Below are 16,055 nucleotides of genomic sequence, written 5' to 3'. Positions count from 1 at the left end.
TACAGAAAAACAAACCATAGAATAAATATTTCTTTTGAAAAGTCTTTTAGTGTGTTTTTAGTCTTTACTGTGCTTGTCACCAACACACAACCGCTGTAACTGGACTCTGTGGTGTCAAACTGGGCTTAAGAAGCTAAACACAGTAAGATGCTGTTAAATCTTAAATAATAGTCAGACTGTAGTGACAGCTGGTCCCCTGCTCGCTCTGTGGGAGGGCTGGGCTGCAGGGACTATAGGATCAGGATCTATACCATGACCATGACCAAGACTTGGACCAGGTTGTAGTAAAACTGCATTACTTACAACTGCATGTAAAGGTCTGAACAGTCTGTGTTAGTTGCTTCATCCTTGTCTCGTCCTTCACTCTATTTGGAACAGAGTGATAATCAGTCTGATCCCAAAGTGAACCCTGCATCAATCCTCAGGAAGCTCAGACCTGCAAAGACCTCCAGCAGGACTACATGCTTATGTTAAAGAAATTTGTTGGCACAGACATTGTGATCATAGGCTACACCAACTACCATTTACACATGGCTGTGAATAAAATACAGTGAAGGGACACAGAAAAGAAAAGGGAATCTAGTAAAGGAGGGTTTAAATGAATAGTTTGCTATTTTGGGAAATGGGCTCATTTGTTTTCTTGATGAGAGGCTTGATACCACTGTCATAGGAAGAAGGAGATAAATACACATACTCCTGTCTACATCAGTGGTGCTGAGGTGGAGCAGGTGAACAGTTTCAGGTTCCTGGGAATCAGCATCACGGAGAACCTGACATGGTTATCTCACATCTCCACGCTGGTGAAGAAAGCTCAGAAACGACTGTATTTCTTGAGGAAGCTTAAGAAGGCCAAAGTCCTGTGCTAAGTTCCTGTCAGCTTTTACAGAGGAGCAATAGAAAGCATCCTGAATGGAAACATCACAAACTTGCATTGGATGTGCACGGCCCAGGACCGGAGGGCTCTGCAGCGGGTGATTAAAACTGCTCAGAAGATCATTGGTACCCATCTCCCGAGCATCAGTGATATCGGTGAGGTGAGGTGCCTACGCAGACCCCAAAGGACACTAAAGGACAGTACCCACCCAGCCACAGCTTGTTCACCCTGCTGCCTTCTGGGAAGAGATATAGAAGTTTCTGCTGCTGCACCACCAGACTGCAGAGCAGCTTTTCCCCCCAAGCTATCAGACTCTTAAACTCTAATTCATCTTTAGCACTGCTCCAGTAATGATAGTTTATTTCTGTTACCATTTTTCATAATTGATTCTGCATTAATGTATATTGTCTGCTATATAGCAGAAGGGAGTTACAAAACTCAATTTTAGTCTACAACCTGTTGTATTGTGACAATAAACCTACCTACATATGTGCAGGTCAAATGTGAAGCTATAGACAACATACAGAAAGAATGAAAAGGGTGGGAAACAACTTACTTTTCCATGAACAAAAACTCAACTAGATTTTGCATGGCAGCCCAGTGTAGTAACCTACCAAACAATGTATACTCAAGATGAGGAACTTTCTTCTTCAATCTTTTTATGTTTTTTACTTTGCTACAGTGCCAAAATGTTTGTATACACCTATATGTTAATTCAAATAAAAATAAAGTAAAGTAAAGGTGTAAAATCAGTGAATTTTGAACTGACTAATTTGTTAGACTCGACCCACAGTTCAGCACATAAAAATATCAATAACTGATATGTATGTATTTAGTTATGAACTGTGTTGTAAATGTTAAAAACAGGTTTTGATGGACAAAACTGGAAACATTAATAATTAATTATGAATGTTTTTTGTTTTATCTCCTGTTAAATGATGACTGAATAAACCAAAATGAGCAGCAGTGATGCCTTGTGGTGTTTTATCCTCCCATACTTAACTGCTCTACTGTCTCGTCCCAACATTGATTTGGTCTCAGCTGTCGGTTCACCAGAACACAGCAGGGACGTTTCTGGAGCCATAAGCAAAATTTGATCTCCTCACACGTCATCCCCACCCCCATCCTGCTGTCCCAGACCATAAATCAAGTCACCTGGATAAAACCTTACAATGGAACTGTAAAATACTGTCATTTGGCGTTCTCGTAGACATTATTATATAATGCTGTAGTCCTAGGTGATACTGGAAAGTTATAGTAGTGGTATAATGAATATGTTCTATCCCTAAAAGTACTGTAACACAACAACAAGACTGAAAACTAGTTTAAAGGGACACTCCCTGAGTTTCTTGAAGCAACCATTGGAGCCCTGACTCCCCAAAAGCCCTTTCCTTTGAAACACAGATATTTAGGAAATTACAGAATTGTGGCATCCCAATGGGAAAACCTCTAGAATATGTTTTGTTAATTGGTTGTTTGTTAAATGTATTTGAAACAGTTAAATAGTTCAGATATGGTTATACAAACTTTTCACATTTTTTAGCTCTGACAAAATCAAAATTGTCATGTGTTTTGTATTTTTCTGTTGTTCATGATAAAGGCCTAAGGTCTGTGATTAAATAGGGGGCATCTTTTATATTATTAACATAGAAAGAAGGTCAAAAATCAGGAATGTTTTCAGTTACAATAGTACGCATATAGTGTTATTAGTTTTTCATTAAGACATGACTTCCATTTTGGTTACATTTGGACTTTTATAGTCCAAATACCTTATTTTATTCAAAATATTATAGATATAACACATGTACACCAGCCTGAAAAAAAAAGAGTATTAAACAAAGTATTAAACACATTGACCAATTAAACAAGTGGAAGTGAGTTTACTTTCCAAATATAAATGTAAGCAAGGCTATATGTAGGCAATACTGTGGAACCTAATTTCCACCAGGAACAGATGTACTGTAATGTTATGAACAACCAAAATAAAAACATGTATTTTAAAAATTCATAACTTTGACTAAATATATTTGACTTATTCTCATCACTTTTATCATAATTTCCAACTTTTCACCCGTTTCCAGTGGTGAACAGTAATTAAATATTTACTCAAGTACTGTACTTAAGTTGAAATTTCTTTACTTGAGTATTTTCTTTTCATGCCACTTTCTACTTCTACTCTGCTACATCTTTATTAGTTACTTTACAAAGAAAGATTTTTACAAAGAAAACATGGGAAAGTCTGTAAAATATATGTTATTTTGATATAAATTAAATTCCAACAGTTATACAAGTGCAGCCTTTCATGCATTTTTCATGTGAAACATTTCATTGTTCCAGCTTCACAAATGTGAAGATTTGCTGATTTTCCTTTGAATTATTTTATTGTTTTATAATAATATTGAGGTTTGGAATATTGGTCGAACAAAACAAAGCATGATGAAGGTGTCATCTTTGGGCTCTGCGTTAACTATGACAGCATTTCTCACTATTTTCAGAATTCTAACAATCAATTGATTACAGGAGAAAACATTCAGCAGAGGAATTCATAAGGAAAATAATTATTAGCTGCTCTCAGTTACAAAATAGTTCAAAATGAGCTCCAGCTTTTACACAAATACATGAGTAATAATAATATCATGATATAATTATATACCAATATAACAGTCACAGGGGACATTTTGACATTCTGCATTGAGTACTTTAGTCCTTTAAGTACATCTTCCAGATTATACTTACATACTTTTACTTCAGAAACATTTTCAATGCAGTACTTGTACTTGCAACAGAGTATTTTTACAGTGTGGTATTACAAAGGCTGGGCAAGAAAACAATAATGACAGTAATATAACAGATGTTCAATAAATGTTTGATAGAATTCATTTGAATCACAAACAAATTATCACTTCATTTTTCTATTAAGATATTTATTTATTTAGGAAAGATTTTACTAAATCCATCTGGCTTCTTCAACTATAACCCAGGAGCACAAATCCAAAGCCTTTAAACTTGAAAGAAATATTGATTTGATATTTATCTTATCTTATCTTATCGATATCGACTGATATGAACAATTTTTTTTGGCCATATCGCCGAGCTCTTTCCAGGCAGCAACAGGCTTCCATACTATCGTCAATTAACTCCATATATTTTAATGTTTAATCCAAAATTATGACTAGGTTGTTGTTTTTCCCCCTAATGAACTGATTAAATGAGCTCAGCGGTGAGTGGAGTTGACTCGGGCCGTGAACGCACCCCGCCTGTCTGCTCTTTAGTTACAGTATGGCGGCTCGGACTTGCGGAGGAGGACAACTTCTTCTAGATTCTTTCCAGACAAATGTAGGAAGGCGACGACTGTAACTCTTAACCGTCCCCGGCAAACACGACCTGGACTGAGATAGACGACGACTGCGCAAGTTGTGGCTTTGTTATCCTGGAATATAATCGGGCTGGTGTGATGCGTGAGGAGGACCCGCAGTCAAGAAACTCCCCTGATTTTTCCGCGTCTGTTTCTGCCCTGACTGTCAGTTAGCCGGCTAGCTGCTTGGTAGCTCACCTCACAGCTAGCTCACCACCTTTCATGCTAACGTAGTAGCCGGGCTAGCTGTTTATTTGCTCCCAGGAGACAGGGATGGCATTTCGCATCCACTCGGTAAGCGAACTGATTGAGAGGGGTGGGGAGAAAACATTTGAGGACCTGGGTAATAAGTTTGTCAGCACTCACTAGCCTAGCCTAGCCTAGCCTAGCTTGCTGGTACAACGCCAGGAAACGTTGGCCGAGCCGCTAGCGAGCTAGCCAATTAGCATTTTAGTTGCACAAGAAGACCTGCTAATCCCCCCGTTCATCCAGGCTGAGTGTTTGAAGCCTATGTGCGACTTCAGACGAAGAGTGGAGACTGAACTGCTTTAGTTGGCGAAGCTTAATTGACAGATAATGTCTTTATAACTCAGGGTTTGTTTTTTGGCGTTCAGTCTTTCTAGGCGTCGTTAGCGGTCTTGTAGGTGTTCTCTGGAGGGAGTGGTGACGTTAGGTAGCTAGCTAAGGTTCCCTGTATCAGGGTAACACTCAGATTATGACAGGCTGTAAATGATGAATATGTTACCGATGACACGTTACTAAAACGCCAAACTTGCGTGGCGTGTTGCACATCGGGGTGTGTGCACCTTGTCAGCTTGCTGCAAGACAAGACTTGACAGAACAAGAAAGCGCGCAATACTTTAACTGCTCCCGATAGACATTATAAAGATCCTTCCATGGATTGATAACTCATTTGATCACTTCAATAGAGTTATTGGCGTGAGCTGCTGCAATCTTTAGGGGGACTAAAGATCAAGCCTCTGGTGACTGGCTTATCTCACCTGCTTCAGTGGTGGAAGAGTTTGATGGACGTGGGAGGCTGTTTGCCAGACTGTCAAAGCTATACTCAGTCATGTATGTCTTGACACATGGCACCCTGGTCTGTGCATAGTGCCTGCTGTCAGATGTAAGTGTCGTTATGTAGCTTTGGTGGACAGACAGTGAAAGGAATGTCTTGTCTTTTTTATACCTGTTGGTTTGTTTTTTATTTTCGTTTTTTTCAAACACAGGAGAGTCTTGTTGAATCGAGGTGGGAAAGCAGCGCAGCCCGGGCTGTGTACAGTGGACAATGTTTATTAGTTAGTGCCTAGAAGCTTAAGGACTAACAGTTTGGCCTACATTATAGGCCACAGATATATTGGAGATTATACATTGGGGATTGCAACAGAAGCACGTCACTCTGGATCAAGAAAACCTGCCCCTCGTCTCTGGTTGGAGTAATACTCTAAAGCCAAAATCAATGCCTTCAGCGCTGGCCGTGTTCGCTTGCCGACCCAACTCGCACCCATTCCAGGAGCGGCATGTATACCTGGATGAGCCAGTCAAGATCGGCAGGTCGGTGGCTCGGTGTCGTCCGGCCCAGAACAACGCCACCTTCGACTGCAAGGTGCTTTCCAGGAATCATGCCCTGGTCTGGTTTGACCACAAGACCGGCAAGGTAAGAGATAATGACAAGCTGATCTTATTACTGTACTTTCCCTTCAGGATCAACTGTTCTCCAGGAGTTTATATGAACTTGGTTCAAATCAAATTATCATACTTTTTGATGAAAAGTAATAATTGAATAGTTGAGAAGGATTATCCAACATTCTCCAACAGGCAACTCTCGATGTTAGCGTCACGAATCACATCTGCACCAATGGCCACCTCACAACGATTCAGCCACAACCACACATGTACTGTTTTTATATGACAACACTCTGGAACAAAACTTTTTTTCGAGTCTGAACTCTGCTCAGACCTGAGCTGATTCAGTTTGTTTAAGGGTTCACATCAAGCATGTATGGAGGGAAACAAGCCTCCTGTGGACACATCCAGCCCTGTACTTGGAGGGTAATACATAATCCCATTTGAGCACAGGAAATGTTTCCAAAACTCAAGGCATTATGGGTAGAAAGACACAGATGTTGAAGTTCCAGAGGAAAGCAGAGCAAAATAAAGTCTGGATTGATTCTGGATTTGTGTTCTATCCTCTGCAAAAATATCTATCCTGATTGAAGACAGTCTACTGAACCTCTCTGGCAGTAATAGCGTAGTGTGAACCTGAATGAACAAAAAAACAACAAATATATTGTCCTTCTTTACCGTATCAGTGGAGCCTTTCAGAGGTTATGACCCCGGCTGTTTTCTGCTTCCACTCTACAACCGTGAAGGTTAGGATGTCATAATAAATATGAGCTATTCTACAACCTGTATTGTCTGTCAGGGACGTTTTCTCTCTCACAAAGATCCAGTAAAAATATTGTAAATTTTAGTATGTATGAACTTACTTTTGGACATTTGGCTCTCATTTGTGATGTGCCCTAATTTACAAAACATCTCTTCACCTGTGCATCATTTAATGTCACAAATAACTTTACAAGCTTGTAATTTTTGGGAAAACTAAAGGCAAAATCTTAAAATCACCCTTCTTATCCTCACGGTTGTGTGATAAATCAAGAAGCTATAACAAAATTAAAACATATACAGAAAAAGCAGATGATCAATTTTCTAGAAGCTCGAACTGTTTAATTTTTGGCATTGTCATCTTTCTGTAAATCCACTAATCTTATTGCCACTACTGTCTTTTTATACATTTGCAGGGCGAATTTTCCAGACAGGAGTAAAACTTCCTTGTCCTGGGCTAAACAAAACTCAAAGCAAGGAATGTCTTCAGTCCAGTCTAGGACTAGACTTTATCCTTGTCTGGGAAACCAACCTGTAATTTCTTTAAGATCCAAAGCAGATGGATCAAATCGTAGCATTGTAGCATCTGCCATTGTGTGGCTTCGGTGCGTCTGTAGTTTCTCTGTAGAACAGGTTGAACAGGCTGAGACAGCCACGGGATTACCCAACTATGTGGCATGCAGGGACTTTGAAATACTGTGTGTGTGTGTGTGTGTGTGTGTGTGTGTGTGCGCACAAAAAGCTATTTATAATGACACCAGTAGCGTCATCCTTTCCTCTCTTCAGGGATAAATGCACACACACTGACCAACATGCAGGCACCAACATACATTGATTTACTGGCGATTCACCAATTTATCCTGTATTGAAATGGATTAAACTGATAATACAAACAATTGAACCTCTAAAGGCTTTTTTTGGCTTAGAAAATGTGTGTACTGGTACATTGTTGAGCTGTTAAACACAGTCAATTGACTCAGTATAATGAACTTGGTTACTGACTGGCTCTGAAATAATTTGCTGTGCTGAAGTAGCCTGATCATATAAGAAAGACTTCACCAGTGTGTGAATGAATATACGAAAAGCACTCTATTGGTCTAAATACAAGAGAACTGCCTTTTGCAACATCTGTTTGATAACTACTCTCTCCCTGTCTATGATGGAAACTGCCATATTGCACATATTTCTTAAAAAAAAAAAAAGGTTTTCAATTTTTTATATATACAAATCCTCTCCCCCTGTAATATATTTGAACAACACAAATCTGGAGTAATGCACATGTGAATAACTGCCACATTGTTTTTCTTTTACACATAGTTTGCTAATTATTTTATAACTTGCATCTGTTTATTCCATATTTTTATAAAAAAATCTATTTGTCAACTGTATGTTTGTCTAGGACCCAATCACCATAGCACATCCCTCTTACTTATAAAATACTACTTGGCAATAAACCTTTCTGATTCTCAGCGATGAAATAAAGTCATAAAATACTCTTAAAATACAACTATACAGTGAAGCAGTAAAAATAACTAAATAACACTTTAAGTGGTGATAAAAAAAGAAAGATAAGAACCACTTTACTAGATACATATATACTTTATTTATCCCGAGGGGAAATTCATACTAATACTAATATGTAAATATAAAATTTAGCTAAGTCTCCAAGAATATGACATTATTTAGTTACTTGAATAAAACATATGTACGTTTTTGTGGCTTTTTTTGAGTGATAAAAGTCAGTGTTCACTCATTCGTTTTCTTGCGCACACACACACACACAGGACACAGTAGTTTAGCACATAGACGACCTGGCTTGCCTAACCAATACCTCCCCATAACTGTGGCTTCCTCTTATAGTAAGAACATTGTTTGTCACATGAGTCTGCAGTTTAAGTTTGTTGAACAACCAGACGACAGTTTCACTTTGCTCTAATATCCCGTTGAAACAGATGCAAGTTTGTTCCTTTTCACCTGAATTGTTCTGCATTGTGACTGAGGGGGCGTGGTGATCGGAGTACCACGCAGCAACCAAAAGTAGAATAAGGTAAAATGTCAGTGGAAACTTTTTTATTTTGTCTCTCTGATGGTTATTCTGCTCAGATGTTTTCACCTCCATCTTGTCTTGTGTGTGGTAAGTGTGCACTGGAGAGAAACCGGTGTGATTGGTCGCATCCTGAGATTGAATCAATCAGTCGGCCCAGTGATCCAGCAGATTGCTTTATTATTGATGATGTTGTTCTGTACATCAGAGCCGGGTCTGCTCCTGCTGTAAGACTGGAATATATCCCACAAAGGTACCTCACTCTTTAATTCTGAGGGACTGAAACATGTTCACTTTTTGGACTCTGCTGGAAAGATCACTACATGATGATGTCATGTCTTTTATGTTTGGTCAGTTTTGTTGTTTTGCAGCCAGACTGAAGTGATTAAGGATTGAGACCTGTAGCACTGTGATCATATGTTAAGTACTGTAGCTTCCTGATGTCAAGACCTCCCGCTGGGACTGTTGCCTTGACACTGACTACTTTTGAAGGAAGGATGGTAATTGAAATAAGCACAGCTGGTGAGATGAATATCTGAAGGGCTCTTAGAGAAAATAAAGTGTGTTCTTATTTAAGCAGCAGCCATCATAGGAAGGTCAGATCAGACCCAGCTGATTCTGTCTTAACCCTGAGGGTCCTGGGACTTCAGTTTGTGAACTAAAGTGCCAAAGGAGCTGAGATCCAACCAATCAGACATCCCTCCCAGACGACAGTCAGATGAGATGCCATTCATGCCATGTCATTCATGGTTGCTTCCTTCCTTCGTAACTTTAACAAACTGTCCCGTGATTAGATTGTGATTAATGATCATGCGATTTACATGGTATATAGAAGTAGTTTTTGTCAACAAGACTCCAGGACTCTTGACAGCTTTTTGCAGACTGGAGTCTATCACCACATATTTTCCTTTTATAGTTATTTCTCGATATCATCGCAATCGTATGTCAAGCCCAGCTGAAGTTTGTTTACATTCCACGTAACCAAGTCAACAACCAGATAACTATGCTAGTGGTTGTAAATGGTGGATGAAAGAGTTTTCTTTTCTTCTTTTTTTTTTTTTTTTTACAGTCGCAAGCTAGTTATCATAGAGACACTGAATGTAAAATACTCCTGCTTTTTAAAGTTTAACCAAACATTACCCTTTCAGGGGAGCTTTGCACATGTTCTGCGTGATTATAATAAGTGCAAACTTATTATAAACTTAAGGACTTTTTTTTTTTTTGCTGCAGTTTGTTATTAACTAAATGACTAAAACTACTGAAACACTATACATTAAAAAACACTGTTACACTGATATGTACCTTCATTACCACCATTGAACACACACATTGTAGTTTATTGTGACTCACTAGAGAGAAATCCCCAAATGTGTATCAATACGCTGCAGATAATAGTCCCCAGCAAGTGTACTCCTTCCTGTTTTTAATAAAGTTTGTTAAGATCTACACGGACCAGTTTGTTTTAGGAAATGACTGAGCTTTTTCTTTTTTGAAAATGAAATTAGTATATTTGTGAGGTGTTTTTTAAAGATTGTGCCACAGACAGAGTAGGGAAGTCAGAGTATTGAGGCATACTAACACATTTTTTGTCTTTTTGTGGATTTGTTGACAATAAGAAAACTATAGTGTGACACCGGACTTAAACTTAATATTTTTTAGCCATTTTGTTGCCATTTGTGCAGTAATGGCAGTTGTGTCGCAATATTTCAAACCATTCCCAGCCTGAATGTACTTTTTTTTTTTTTTTTTTTTTTTTTTTTTTTTGTTACATGTAATGGTGGGAACAACAGACGGATTTACTAACGCCAATAAAGGCTGCATTCCATGTAGGTTTACCACTTCAAGGGCAAGATGTTGTGCATAACAACTCACATGGCATGATCCATCAGGGCACTTAATGGAACTGAGCAATAGTTGATGTTGCACCTGAGCTTTTCCTGCAGTGACCAGTCAACACGTCTGTTTACTTGAAAGTGACTTGAAATGCTCCCAAACAAGCGTCCTTATACGTGAGACAGGGCCGTTATGTCAGTAATTGTCATTCAACCAACCAGCCTGTGAGTAAGCCACTCAGAAACCTCTGAACAGCCTGTCAGTCGGTCGATGACGTGCTCAGGCAGATACGCAGCAGATTAAGCCAGATTTAGGACTCTCAGTGGAGATTCCTGTGACACTGCTGTATCACTTAGAGTTATCCAGTCATTCATTCATTCACTGAGTGGGTACACTGAACCTTAACACGTGCCAGTTGACCAGATCAGACTAGGTTTAACCTTCCGGAGGACACCGTTGTAACTTCACCTACAGAGTCCTGACACTGATCTATAAAGACAGTTTTTTGGTGTCCAAGCTCCAATCAGGTTTTAGTGATACAAAAAAAAAAAAAGGAATATCAGTTAATTCAAGCTGCTATCAAATTATGGGTTTGGTGAATCATATGGCTGCTGTGTTTGATTATACTAGCTGGCTAGTGTCGTAGCATAAAATATTATAAGAAAAAGGAAAAAAATATTTTCTGCCATCACAGTTGGCGTCTGATAAATGTAAAATGTTGAATCATCTGCTAGTGAGTGCACATACTACTGCATCAGTACTGCAGCTATGTGGGATATGATGTTGGAGCTAAATTTGTCTTCCCTTGTTTCCCTGCTGGCGGCCTATATGCCCAATGCATTACCTCACACCAGGATCTGCAGCATTTTTCTACAGGCCATTGTCACTTTTGGTCAGTCCTCTGTGCAGGATTTAGAGTTGAAATGTAAAAAGAGAGCAGGGGGAAACCCAGATTTTAATTATAGTATGTAAGAATGAATGAATGGTTTAAGTGCCTTTATCAGCTTGAAGCATCGTGGTTTAAACAGGTGTAAATACCAGTCGGCAAGTCTAAGCCTGTGCTGGGTTCTCTCCTGCAGGTGAAAACAATCATGTCGTTTTATGCTTGTAATGTTTTGTGTACTTTTTAGGTTCTGTGGTCTTTTATATACAGAATTTCTTTCTGCTCAAATTTCATTGTATTTATGTACATTATTTCATACTCACTTTTGTATTATTTACAGTTTCATACTTCAGCAACTTGACCACATTGAGTGCTGTGTCTTCAATAAACGGACAATGGTAACCAACTTTATGCTCCTCTGTCAGTGAAGCCATCTAGTTCTACTTTCAGTCAAGTTAATCAAGAGTGTTTAGCTATCTGGTGATTTGTGCCTCGCTACGTGCTCAGGTGCCACAATATCCTGTATTTAGTTATATGGCTGTTGCACATTTAGAACCTGTTTTGAAATCAGATTTTATGACTGAACCTCTGGAAATATCCATTGCAAAAGTTGTGATGATGGGAATTTGAATTTTGAATGATAAGCTCTTTGATTTCAGTAATAACTCTCTGGAAAAATTTGCCCAAATGGATACAGTCTTTTCTGTTTCTGTCGCGTAGTGCACTTTACAGCCTCACTTGTCTAGTAGCATGACTATGTTGTATTGGTGATTTAAGGTCACAGTAAATTGATTTTAAGGATTCAAATGGCAATTTGTGCAGCTATCACACCTGGGTATTACAATGTTGGCACAAACTCAATGTATTTTCCAGGATGTCTCATCCTATAGATGCACTTAAGATCTTGTTTGTGCTGGATGAAACATTATACTGTTGTCAGTCTAGTTGTTCGGTTTTAGTGAAAACACACAGACTGCCTACGGTAGATGAGTCATTAGATTACTGTTGGCCTCAGGTTGTGCCAGATATACAGTATGATGAAATAGGGAAGAGATTCTCCACTCCCTATACATTGTTGGTGTTACTGCTGCACTACGGGCGCCCCCTAACAGTCAGTGTCAGTAAGGGCAAAGTTACTGAGTGTGAATTGATGGGCTTATAGCTGCATGACTAGAAAGGCAATTCGTACAGCCAGCAGACCTTAGTGTTAACATGTTTTTGGAATGGATTCAATCCTAAAAGCTCAGAATAAATGGCAACCGGTGAATATGAAACCACTGGCTGATAAAGGGCTCATTCGTTTGGAAAATACACTCCCATCCCAAGCTGCCACTACAAAACATAAATCTTCACTTTAGTGCTACCGCCTCACGAGTGCTAACATCACTGTAAGACACAGGCCACATTGAGGGAACCTCACAGTATATCACATTGAGGGAACCTCACAGTATATCAGTTAGTCAGGGCGGGGTTTTTTAATACAGCATCATTCATTAGTCTCTTTAGTCTGGTTTGTGATGAAGACAACCAGAGAGCTAATCAGGCAGTCAACCAGACAGCTGGTGGAGAGCAGTGCTGAGAGCAGTGCTGACAGCAGAGCAGAGTTGTTGTCTGGTATCAGTATTCCACAGCATGGTAATGGCCTCAATCTGAATACCAGCACAGCACAGGAACGCTGTTAGACCGACGGGACACAGCTCTGTAACTCACTTTTTATCTGAGTGAGAGTGTGAAGGAAAAAGACACTGTTGGCAGGATAGGCTCCCTGGCAAACTCCGCTCTGGCACTGTGCATGTGTGCGTTAAGTGATGGGAATACTACAACCAGATACCGTAGCAGGACTCCATGATTGAGCATTAGGAGAAGATTCGATTCAGAATCGATTCGCAATTGTTTTTCACCCAACCCTTGTTGGAGGTGAAATTTCTGACCGTTGTGAAGCGACTGTTTTATCTTTTAGCTAAATGTGATGTTTCCTCTGTGGCTTGCAGTTGAGACGACAGTAAAATATGCTTCAGTTTGAACATTACAAGCTGGTAAAGATGTCAAGGGTCAGGGGTCTCTGGACAATCATTGGAGATGGAGGTATGGCAATTACTTTGGAGAATTGAGGCTCATCTCCAAACACTGCCCTGTAACTAATCTCACTAGGGGCTTCCGGTCTCTTGGTTATGGGGTCAAAGGAAGGTAAATGTGGGTGACGCTTTATGATATGTCCGGGGGGGGTCATGACTTTAAGTGGTTCACCACATGTACTAGAACATGATAGTCTTATGTTGAGTGTCCCCTAGGGAACACTAAAGACATCATGTTCCCTTGATGAGATAGTGCTCCAACCCTGAGATTAGGTTAAAAGCTGCATGTGCTGAGACACTGCAGCTCACTCGGATGATACTCGGATGCGTGTGTGTCCCAGTGAGTTCCTTCTGAAGAAGACTTGAATAAAAATTCACAGAAAGTGTTTGCCTGAGCTGTTTATTTGAACACCCTCATTCCCACCACATTACCCAGCCTTGTGGATGAAAGAAGGTAAAGAACTAGAGCAGGTCTGATATTAGATTTTTGACGTTTATAAGATATAAATATGTGAGTTAAAAAAAAATCTGAAACTTCAGTGCTTTTAATATATGATTGGAATTGGGTGGTCTGCCTACTTGGGTTAGTTACTTCCAGCAGAGACCTTTTCTCCTTAGGTCACCATAGAACTTCTCAGCCCGTGGGGGCTTGGCTTGGGAACCAGAGGGTCCCTGGTTTGAGTCCAACACCAGTTATATGGTGTGTGGACTGATAGTTGGAGAGGTGCCAGTTAACCTCCTGGGCACTGCCGACTATGTCTATGGCCCTAGAGTGAGTGAGTGAGTATTTCAGACCTGTATAATAATAACATTGAAATTCAAAAGTGAAAAAATCACTAGAGGGATTAACAAAGTTGTCTCTTACTATCTTGAACTTGATACTTGCTGTGCTAGAGGCTGATTGCATAACATGTACATACATGATGCAATGAGAAGCACTGTTTTTTTTATGTTTATTATTGAGTGCAGGGGTGGTAATGTCCATTTAGTGTTTATATGTCTGTTACATCACTTTATTTTACATCATGCATTATGAAGTGTCCTATTTCTACATGTCTTGTTGGCTGCTAAATAAGTGAAAGTGTCCTGTAAACCTTAGAAAAGATTAACAAACCAACCACAGCTGTATAAGATCCAGTCTAGTAGGAAGGTTGTTGTCAAAAAAGCCAGAAGAACTAACATGTTCGCTGTTCACGTTGACCAGAATAAACTTCAGCTGAATCAGTTTGTATACTATCTGGTGCAGAAACCCATCCTGAGTGTTGTGCTTTTCAACATTTCCTCCGACAGGATGGAGGAGCATTCTGTCGACACCATCTGCCTCCATGAGCTTACTGTTAGAAAGCCCCACCAGCCACCAGAGCACTTGATGCTAAATCCTGGCAAGTGGCTTATAAATTCAAGTTAACTAGTACTACAGCACTGAACTACAGAAATGTTATACCTCCAGACACTGCAGCAGTTATTCTTAAGAAATATGTGTTGTGTGTAAAGTACTTCCTTTGTAAAAAGGCGCTTTTCAACAAATTGAAGTGTGAGGAGATTTAAAAACCCTATGCATCATTTAATAATACATGATTAAGTATTTGAGTTACTGCACTGCATTAGGTGATTCATTAATGTATATGGCATCAGGACTGTTATAAAATGGGCATGATGGTATACATTATTTAAAAAGGTACCTATGAACCAAACGTTTGCTTCCAAGCAAGTTCCACATGAGGACCTCACAGGTCATTTAATGATCAAGTATCTTGTTTGAGAAAAACCTTTCTAAGCAGAACTAGAAAACACCAAAACTACATGTAAAGTGCTTAGTAAAAAAGCTTCCCATTACCACTTATAAGTAGATAGCTGTTCAGTTTCCTTAAATGACAAATAATATATATTGTTTATTAAGAATACAGATGTGAATTGTTTGTGAAATTTGCCGATGATGGTCAAACTTTATACCAAGATTTCAGACCCCCAAGATATTCAGTTTAAATCAGAAAATCCTCACATTTGAGAAGCTGGAACCAGAGGTTTGAGGTCTTTGCTTTATTAATCACTTAAATCATTTGTCAGTTATCAAAATCAGTTCCAATAATATTTGACAGTAAAATTAATGATATTTAGTTGACAAGTTTGCCTCGCAAACTACTCATTCAACCAGATAATAGATACTGTCCGCTGTACACTCTCTCTCTCTCCCCCTCTCTTCCATATAGACCGCTAAAGTGACAAGAGCTGAAAATAGGCAGCTGAAAATAGGAAGCTGAAATCTGTAGCACACATACCAACACTCACCTTTCAAGGAAACACACACACTGTGCTGCAGGAATATGCTCACATGCTGACTGATAAAACCCTCTTTCCGTTTGCCAGTAGCAGCAAGCCACCTCTTTTGGAAATAGTGGCAGTAGTCCATGCTTCAGTGAGCTGGCTCTTTGCACCGACACACACCGGGATCAACAAACCCTCCTGCTCTCTCTCCATCTACAGCCTCCTTTCAAGACGAGCAGCGTAACCTGGAAATGCTCTGCCAGTGGATGTGCCGGCATTATGTTTGAAAAGCACGTTAACTTACCAAACAATCTTTCACCACAGACATTATACATAACTTC

The 16,055-nt window shown here is 39.5% G+C and overlaps 1 protein-coding gene across 10 annotated transcripts in view; it reads left to right on the top strand.

Moving 5' to 3' along the window:
- The first annotated feature begins 4,126 nt into the window (after positions 1 to 4,126).
- slmapa (sarcolemma associated protein a) overlaps positions 4,127 to 16,055 on the top strand; it is a 71,464-nt gene continuing 59,535 nt past the window's right edge. For 6 of the 10 annotated variants that reach the window (XM_038695458.1, XM_038695453.1, XM_038695456.1 and 3 more), the window contains exon 1: positions 4,127 to 5,886. In XM_038695458.1, coding sequence (XP_038551386.1) covers positions 5,689 to 5,886 — 198 coding nt within the window. In that variant the 5' untranslated portion in view covers positions 4,127 to 5,688. The remainder of the gene's footprint in view (positions 5,887 to 16,055) is intronic. The other 4 variants (XM_038695457.1, XM_038695460.1, XM_038695450.1 and 1 more) reach the window with 3 other exon arrangements.

This window comes from Micropterus salmoides, unplaced genomic scaffold, assembly GCF_014851395.1.
Source record: "Micropterus salmoides isolate LMB-PRFRI ecotype aquatic unplaced genomic scaffold, ASM1485139v1 Ms_hic_scaffold_4, whole genome shotgun sequence".
Lineage (NCBI taxonomy): Eukaryota > Metazoa > Chordata > Actinopteri > Centrarchiformes > Centrarchidae > Micropterus > Micropterus salmoides.
Note: the sequence above shows the minus strand (reverse complement) of the source record. Positions and strands in the feature narration are given on the sequence as shown.